At 32.9% G+C, this 9,042-nt stretch overlaps 2 protein-coding genes across 5 annotated transcripts; one reads left to right on the top strand and one right to left on the bottom strand.

Annotated features, from left to right (window-relative positions):
* The first annotated feature begins 4,333 nt into the window (after positions 1 to 4,333).
* Positions 4,334 to 5,613, top strand: LOC107893819 (transcription factor MYB114). 2 transcript variants are annotated; one of them, XM_016818905.2, is made up of 3 exons: positions 4,334 to 4,559; positions 4,911 to 5,040; positions 5,126 to 5,613. In XM_016818905.2, exons 1-3 carry the CDS (start codon positions 4,460 to 4,462, stop codon positions 5,487 to 5,489), a joined length of 594 nt encoding a protein of 197 aa, XP_016674394.1. In that variant the 5' UTR covers positions 4,334 to 4,459; the 3' UTR covers positions 5,490 to 5,613. The 2 variants fall into 2 exon arrangements, with proteins under 2 accessions (XP_016674394.1, XP_040941005.1); XM_041085071.1 differs by having other exon boundaries at positions 4,400 to 4,559; positions 4,919 to 5,040.
* On the bottom strand, positions 5,321 to 7,246 carry LOC107893818 (syntaxin-related protein KNOLLE). 3 transcript variants are annotated; one of them, XM_041085070.1, is made up of 3 exons: positions 6,995 to 7,246; positions 5,836 to 6,699; positions 5,321 to 5,502 (listed from the first exon to the last, which is right to left on the bottom strand). In XM_041085070.1, exons 2-3 carry the CDS (start codon positions 6,669 to 6,671, stop codon positions 5,493 to 5,495), a joined length of 846 nt encoding a protein of 281 aa, XP_040941004.1. In that variant the 5' UTR covers positions 6,672 to 6,699; positions 6,995 to 7,246; the 3' UTR covers positions 5,321 to 5,492. The 3 variants fall into 3 exon arrangements, with proteins under 3 accessions (XP_040941004.1, XP_040941003.1, XP_016674393.1); XM_041085069.1 differs by lacking the exon at positions 6,995 to 7,246 and having other exon boundaries at positions 5,836 to 6,948; XM_016818904.2 differs by lacking the exon at positions 5,321 to 5,502 and having other exon boundaries at positions 5,644 to 6,699; positions 6,995 to 7,232.
* Positions 7,247 to 9,042: the final 1,796 nt, after the last annotated feature.

The raw sequence follows: 9,042 nt of genomic DNA, 5'->3' as shown, positions 1-9,042 counted from the left end.
GACCTTCGTCCTATGCCCTACAAAAATAAAGTTGACTTGTGTTTGCTTCCCATAAACGCAGTGTTCACGAAAATCTAACTTCCAACTCCTGCTCCCGAAAGAAAACCTCTCTTATTCAAAATGGCCATACCTTTCTCGCTCATATGACCAAGTCATATATGCCAAAAATGAGTTGATTCTAAATCCGTAATAGATGAAATATGTTGTGACATCCCTTGTCACAATGTGGCGATTGCCTTGGCTCCACCTTCATAATTACTGTTGCACCAATCACTGTTGAACCCTGTAGAATATATAGGCTTCCAATTTTCTACCCTTTCATCAAAACGGGAGCTCCATCAGATACCTTAATGTCGCTTGACTTGAAGACAATCTTACAACTATTTAAGTCTAAAATACCCAAGGAGATGATGTTTTTCTTTAAATTAGGCACATGGCTGACATCTAATAGTGTTATGATAGTCCTGTTGTGCATCCTGATCTAAATAATACCAATACCTATTATCTTACATGGTAAATTATTCCCCATAAGCACAACTTTACATTTAACTGGACTATATGCGGAGAACCAGTCTTTATCGGGACACATATGGTAAGAACACCCCGAATCCAAGACCCACTCAAACATAAGTTTAGACCTTTCGGTTGTAGAAACTAGCAACAAATCATCACCCTTGTCCTTGGCTACACTAGCACCGATTAACTCAGCTTTTTGCTTCCCTTTCTTGTTTCTCTCAATAGCCCTTTTATTTTTATTTTGTAACTTATAACATTCTATCTTAATATGACCGAACTTCTTACGGTAACCACAGGTCTTGCCTTATTTTTTCGACTTCAATTTAGACCTAGACCTACTCCGACTTGAATCCTTAGATTGTTTTTTGCCTCTTACAAAAAAAATCGAGCCTTTCCTATCTGACTTGCTATTTGAACCCAGCTCATTGTCGAGTTTGTATTTTTTTAACAAGTTTCCCTTCACATCCTCGAATGAGAGTTTATCTCTACCATAAATTAGGGTCTCTCTAAAATTCTTATATGAAGAGGGTTAATAGCACAATAATAGTATACCCTGATCTTCATCATCTATATTAGCTTCAACATTCTTCAGATCATTTACGAGAGTAATGAATTCACTGATGTGAGCCTTAATGAATGTACTTTCAACCATACGAAACATGTATAGTCGTTGTTTCAGTACCAATCAATTAGTCAGAGAATTTGTTATGTAAAGGGATTCAAGCTTACTCTATAAGGTTGATGTCGTTTTCTCCATAAGAACCTCCTACAACAAATTATTCATGAAGCATAATTGAATTGTAGACAGAGCCTTCTCATCAAGCTCATCACATTTTGACTGATCTGAATCCGTAGGCTTTTGCCCTGTAACGATTTTCTTTAAGTCATTTTGAACTAGTATTGCAGTCATCCAAACTTGTCATAAATTAAAATTTATGATCCCATTGAACTTCTCGATATCGAATCACGTTGGACGGGTTGATTGAGGAATCAAAATCGAGCTCTGATACCATTTTGTTAAGAGATCGACCCGTATAAACAACGAGAAAGAAGGAAAATAAAAAATTGAACACACAAATTTACTTGAAAAAACTCCTCCAATCAAGAGGATAAAAAACTACGGGCAAATGAGACTTCACTAATAAGCAAACAAATGAAGAGTACAAGATGGAGAAATTCAAAATAAACCTTAACCCCGAATACAAAGCTCTCTCTGGCTAAAAACACAAAATTCCCTTCATGCTCTCTAAAACTCTCTCTTGATTTTCTCTATAATATTGTATTATTATAACATGTTTTAAGGTTGTTATGGCTTTTTAAATATGCTAAAATTAGAGTTCTAAAAAAACTTCAATATCTCTGGAATAATAGGAGTTTAACTGGGAAAAGTAACTCTACTGAAAGTCTAATACATAGTTATTTTTAGTTAGGAAACCGTGGCAACGTCATGGGTCACGTTGTCACAATGTCGTCTCTACTTTGTCTCTATTTCGAACATCTTCATGTTGTTGCAACATCACCAGTTTTCTCGTCGTGAGGAAAATACGAGACACAATCCACAAATTTTATTTGCATAAAATATTAAAATATATTTAATATAATTAAATATTTAATTGATTTATAATTAATTGAATTTCTCAATGAAGTTAGGTATAAAATTTATTGATATATAATATTAATGATATTTAATTTTAAAAATATTTAGTATTAAAATAATACAACAATTCATCAGAGTTGGAATACTAATATTTAATATATTATAATTTATTTTTTAATAATTTCTTATAGGTTATTTATTTTATATATTGTTCAATAATTTTTTTAATATTAAAATTTTTATATTCAAATTTTTTGTAATTTTTATTTATATTTATTCTAAATGTAATTAACTCTTATTACATAATATAAAATTAATTGCGTCTCTTTTTTTAAACTATAGTTTAAGCTTAAAAATTTAATATTAATTAATCTTAATATTATAACATTTAAAGTTAATTCAATTAAATAAAATCTTAAAATAAAGAGATAATTTATTTAAAGTCCACTTTATATTAAACATAAAAACAATTATAAAGACAAATTTTAAACAAGAGGCATGAAATAACTTTAAAAAATTATAAGACAAAAAGTAAAAGAGTAATTTATCCAAACTGCAAAAATAAATAATTCAAATCTAAAGTGCCATGTATAAAAAACTATAATGTGAACATGACCATTTCTTTTTTTTAACCTCATATTACTATAGTATATATATAATTATTTAAAAAATAATACAATATAATCCATGTATCATTTAATGTAATACATATTATTTTTGAAGGGATTAATTGAATTTGATATCATTTGATTTAGTTACATCATTTCAATAATAAAATTAAAACAAAAATTGTTATTATACATTTATTAAACGAAGATAAAATATTTAATTTACTCTTGAAGAAACTACCCACTCTTAGAAAACCAACCCACTAATATAAGTACCACTCTTAAAAATACCAACTCATTAATATATATTATTTATAATCTATATTATATATAAAATCGTTGAGTGACACTAGTTTAATTATGAAATTACTAAAACATTTTATTTTAAAGAGTATTAATATTGTTATAAGGATATTTTCATCTTTTCATATTTTTATATAATTTTTAAATAAAATAATTAAAAAATATTTTTTAGAAATTGAACACAAGACCAACAAATTCTTATAAAAAACTCTTGTCGCTCCACCAATAATCATTTGTTAAAATATTTTTTATAAATATATATTTTTAACATAGAATATTTTCGTTCACCCACATCATTGGTATCATAAAATCTAGTAATAAATTATTGTCGTTGCAATTTATCTTTCAATCAAAATTATCAATTAATTTAATTTTAATGTATTTTTTTCAAAATATAATTGTCATAACTAGAAATTCTATCACACGTATATGCATATGGAAATCACATATTTAGATCACAGAGATGTATGGTTAAAACTAAATAAAGTTAATATCACCTGAAATATGTATAATATTAAAATAAAAAATAGATTAAATTGTGGGTAAAATGGAATCTAAACACATAAGTATATCATATTAAGAATACTAAATGAATACAATTATTTATTATGATGTTGTCATTAATTCTAAGTTAGTGTCGAATTAATTTGTAACACTAACTCAATCAACAACATTATTAATATACATAATCGATAAATGTAATAAAATGTGCATAATAAAATTAAAGTGTAAATATTATATTAAAATGAATATTTGGTTTGATTGTATGTTAACATTTTGCTAACTAAAATGGTAAGGGTTCAAAACCTTACACGTGATTAATTCGTAATCAAATTGATGCCTAATTAATCTATAACACAAACTCAATTATAAAGTTAAATAATAATATAGATGAATATGAATATTGAGGAGAAAAAATTATAGATGAATGGGTGATAAGAATTCTAGTTAGATATTGATGGAAAAAGGTTGTAATGTACGAGAGACGAAACCTAAAATGAATGCATGGTTTGGGTTTTTGGTTTGGTTAAATAAGCCAAACATAACCAAAGGATCTCACAAGACATTGCACAAAACCACATCCTGTCTTTATCTTTGATCTTATATCACAGGGGGAAGAAAAAAACAAAGAAAAATAAATGTAAGAGAACATTGTATTTAATTAGAGTCCACAGCTATGATTATGATGATTCATCATATACATAGAAACAATAGGACAATCCTAGAAAGGGGAAGGGACCATTTCCCAAATGCTGTAAAGCCTGTAATAATGGGGCATTGGTGTTGGGGGGGGGGAGAAATAGAAAGATTTTGAAGTACAATATATCAAATGAATAAATAGGGAACCTTATGATTTAGGGTTTTGAATTTGAAAAAAATATTTGTATGATCAAAAAGTGAAGGACTTCAAAAAGAAAGAGAAAAAAGAGTTGAAATGGGAGGGGTTGCTTGGACTGAAGAAGAAGATTATTTGCTCAAGAAATGTATAGAGCGGTATGGAGAAGGGAAGTGGCATCGAATACCTGTTTTGGCTGGTAAATTTATTTTATCTTCTTTTTTTTTTTTTTTCTAAGTTTACATATTTTGTTTAAGCTTTTAGTGGAAATTAAAGGATTAGTTTTGAATAGAAGATCATCTAAAGCGTGAATATTATTTAGATATGCCTATGAAGAGAGACAGAAAGTAAAGAAATGCCTTAGCTTTCTATCTTACCTTACCTTGAATAAAAGTAGTATAATAATTGGTAGGAATCAGTTGAATTAAGTTAAAAATTTGATTTAAATTAGTTTTTGGATTAGAAACAGAAGGGGTTTAAAAAACATTAGTAGGTGTATATATTGTTTTGGATAGATTGAGTATGTATAGTTAAATTGGTGTTTGTTTAGGGCTAAAGAGATGCCGCAAGAGCTGCAGACTAAGATGGTTAAACTATCTACGCCCAAACATCAAAAGAGGGAGTTTTGCAGCAGAGGAAGTCAATCTCATCATTAACCTCCACAGCCTCCTCGGTAACAGGCATGCTTTTCACTCCTTACCTATATAAAGCTATTGTGTTATTAGTAGTATAAAAGCACATGTGGTTGATAATGTTGATGATCAGGTGGTCCCTAATTGCTGGGAGACTCCCTGGAAGAACCGCAAATGATGTTAAAAACTATTGGAACTGCCATCTCAGTAAAAAGCTCACCTATGCTCCACAATCTGAAGATGACCAAACTGCAGCAGCAACAACAACAGCCTCAATGAAACCCAGAAGCCCAGCTCATGTATCTCCTAATACCCAACAAGAAACCAGCGTGTGGGCACCATTTCACGACGTTCAAGTCAATCAGCAAGGCCAGGAAGTTGCAGCGGAGGAGCCTGGGACACTTTTGGGTGATTTGGAGTTTGATGAAGGCGGCAGCAGCAAATGGGATTGGGATGATTTCATCTTCAACATGGATTTATGGACTGCTTCTTTGTGAATGTCACTTTCTCCTATAATAGTATTGGAGTTGTGTTAGAATTGGAGGTCGGGATTTAGATTGTAGTTATGATGTATGATGTAATAGATGTTATTGTGATGAATTACAATAGATATTCCTAGCATGCAGTTAGCCATATCCAACACTCACTATCTAAATCAATAAGCAATAACTGTCATTACTTTTCATATTGAATTTCAAGAATCTCAACAATAAAAGAACTCTGCAAAAACATACAATTCAAGAACTACTAAAGCTAGTAGCAATTGGGATAATAATCACAAGAACAATCAACAACAAAAGAATGATCCCAATACACATCCATTTCCTGCTACTCCTTTGGTACCTTTTCGCATTATTGAGCTCTTTAGAACCATCTTTCACATAATGGCTGGCATTCATCACATGGTGTTCAATATCATCCATTTGTTCCCCTTGTGCCTCCACCATCACCGCCATGTCCAAAAACACTTGGTGCAACTCTAGCAAGCTCTTTTCGATCTCTTTAGCAGCATCATGCCTATCTTGAATCTCAACTACCGTCTCCAACACCTTCCCTCGCCCATGTTCTTGAACCGCCCTTGTTAAGAACCCCTCACCGCCACTGCCATCAGAAATGATTTTCTCGATTGTTTCCTCATCTGGGTTTTCTCCAGTCACGGTAAAATAACTTCTCCCCACAGTTTCCTTATACTCAGCCATCATTTTTTGCCTTAAACCTTGAAAATCCATCATCAGCTCCTTCAGTTTGTTACGTAAGCCATTGGTGACTGCAATCCTGGTCCTGTAATTTAAGGTGCCTTCTTTGTACCCCGAGAGGCGCTTATTAGCTGCATTGGCACGGTCCATTTCTTCAAGCTGAGCCTTGATGGTCCTTGCTTTCTTTTGCACTGTGACAATGTCGTTGTTGATTTTGTTCCGCGAAGCTTTCAAGGACTCCGGTTTGTGAAGTGACTTGCTTTCTTCATTGGATTCTTGGAGCTTGCCCAAGAGTTCTCGGATTACTGCCATTCCTTGCTTCACTTTCTCAGCTTCTTCAAGGAACAGGCCAAGGTTTTGGTCCATGGTGTTTGTAGTGGAAGACATTTCGAGATCATAGTCTGGACCAGCTTCAAGATCTTTCATTGCCTCTTTCTTGAGGTCAACATAGTTCATAAACGATTTGGTCATCAGATCATTCATCTTTGCTATCTGGAACTTTCCTTCACACCTTAAGAATCAATCAATGGAGGAAAAAAATGAATTCCCAACAATAAGGTAAAAAACATGGAATGGGTTATCATCTTCATCAAAATGAACCCAAAACAAGGGAGAAATAGATTTTCTTTGCAGTCAATTTTAAATCGAATTCACTGCAAATTCATTCTAATTCAAAAGAAATTTTCCCAACATTTTGAACTGGGTTTTCTTAAAAATCAACCAAGAAAAGGGGGTTTAGCTTCTCTTTTATCAAAATTTAATACAAAAAAATGAAGTGATATGAAATGGGTGTTTGCAAACCATACCTTGAAAATTTGCAGCTGTTTGCTGCCTTGCTCTCGTATGAGCAGACAAAAGAAGAGAAAAATGGAAAGAAATTGATTGACAGAACTTTGAGACAAAAAAGTTGGGAAGAAATTGAAGATGAAAATGGAAAGAAAGCTGAGATTTTCGCAGTTTGAATTTGATTGTAAGCTTAATACTACTTAAAAGGAAAGCAAAATCTCTCCAGAAACCGAAGGGAAAAAATGTAGCCGTTTTTCCAACGGCTATATCTTGGCCCGTTATTTAATTTGTTTGCTTATTTCAGCTTGAAAGTGGGGCAAATTTCTAATATTTCTGTTTTGTGGACACCGTATATGCAAATATTGGGCCCATTTCATCAGATCGAAGGAAATAATCAATTATTGTACTTCACAGCATAAATTATTAAATATTTATATATACTATTATTTAAGTGTTTGATTGTGTTAGTGTTATCAATTAATCAAGTCTAACTCAGTTATGAAACTAGTTTCTTATGCCATGTTATGTATGGGTTTAGTTCTATGTATTATTTATAAGGTAAACTATACAAATGATCACATAATTATGCCTGCATTCTTGTTTTAGTCATTCAACTTTAAAATTTATCAATTTAGACACTAATTTTGAATTTGTTCCTGTTTTGGTCACCTACCACTAAATTGAGAACAAAAAGCATTTTTTTAACTAGTATAATAACACATTTAGTCCTTAATACTTACATATTCTATCAAATTGACCATAATTGTAAATAATTCAATAAATTTAATCTGTCACATTTACAAATTCTATCAATTTAATCTTCAAACTTCCAAATCAAAGCTTTCAACTTCTATGTAACGCCCCAAAATTTATATTGTTGTTCTGTTAAATTGTGACACACAACTGTGTATTTGCTTCAGTGGTTAAGTGTTTTGGGTGTGTTTGAGAGGTTTTAAGTTCAAGTCATGCCTTTGGCAAATTTTGAGATTTTTCCTGAATAAAGCCTTAACCTTGCTCAATAGGCTTATGTTTAATTATTGATAAGAATATATTAGAATGGGCCTACTGGTCTGGTAGTTAAGTGGTGTGTTAAATTGTTGAAGGTCTTGTGTTCAAATCTCTTCATGAGCATGAGTGAATATTTTTGCTCGAATTGAAAGCATTCAGTCAACGCCGCACATGCGTGTGGTCGCCCGTGTGGTAGGCCATGTGATAGAATACGGGCGTGTGATTGATGAGCTAGGCCGTGCGCATATGACACGGCCGTGTGATGGCCAGGCAGGCCATGTGCGACACACGGACACTGAATAGGGCCGTGTGGGCCACACGGGCGTGTGGGCCCACACGAGTAGGTCACATGGTCGTATGAGCCCATTTTTCTGAAATATTCTGTAAGGTTGCACGGGTCGCCCTAGTTGACTGTAGACTTACTGTAGGGGGTGTAAGCTTTACTTAGACCCCTAGTTAGGTGATTTGATCGTAGGGTGTCTGACTGAGCATGATATTTGTACTAAACTGAATGTATGTTCTATTATTAGCATTTTTACATGTTATTTATGGTATGTTGCATTGCATTGGGTGGGTTGATGATATTTGGAGGAAGTATTTGAAAGACTTTTAAGCCTATTATCTGGCAGCTCAGCTGCAACCTTCTAATTATGTGCCGCATTTCGGTACAGCAGAGTGTGTAGGGATGGGTGGGTTGATTTAATCCCCACATGGTGTGTAGGGCTGGACGAAAATGGTGTGTAGAAGCTAGTGGGTAGGATTCCTATTTACTGTATCTGCATTTTGTATCTGATATGGGCCAAGGCCCTAATATAAATGTGAAACTGTATCTAATTGGGCAAAAGCCCAAACTGAATCTGTAATGGCCCAGCCTATATTTGATTGTATTCTGATGTGTTTTGTGTGCATGTTCTATGGGGATTACACACTGAGTTTGCGAAAACTCACCCTTTTCTGGTTAATCTGTACAGGTAATTTCCAGACTTGATAGATCAGCGTAACGAAGGACTCGACGGTGGCCACACATAAATTTTAGACTATTTTACGTAAATTTTTAGAT

The sequence above is a fragment of the Gossypium hirsutum genome, chromosome A13 (assembly GCF_007990345.1).
Source record: "Gossypium hirsutum isolate 1008001.06 chromosome A13, Gossypium_hirsutum_v2.1, whole genome shotgun sequence".
NCBI classification, from domain to species: Eukaryota; Viridiplantae; Streptophyta; class Magnoliopsida; order Malvales; family Malvaceae; genus Gossypium; species Gossypium hirsutum.
This window is presented reverse-complemented; position numbering and strand designations above follow the sequence as displayed.

Excerpts from the sequence above, each read along its gene's own strand:
- LOC107893819 (XM_016818905.2), top strand. The coding sequence starts at position 4,460 with ATGGGAGGGGTTGCTTGGACTGAAGAAGAAGATTATTTGCTCAAGAAA. Across the intron at positions 4,560-4,910 it reads TCGAATACCTGTTTTGGCTG|GGCTAAAGAGATGCCGCAAG; the intron begins GTAAATTTATTT and ends GTGTTTGTTTAG. Across the intron at positions 5,041-5,125 it reads CACAGCCTCCTCGGTAACAG|GTGGTCCCTAATTGCTGGGA; the intron begins GCATGCTTTTCA and ends GTTGATGATCAG.
- LOC107893818 (XM_016818904.2), bottom strand. The coding sequence starts at position 6,671 with ATGAATGATCTGATGACCAAATCGTTTATGAACTATGTTGACCTCAAG.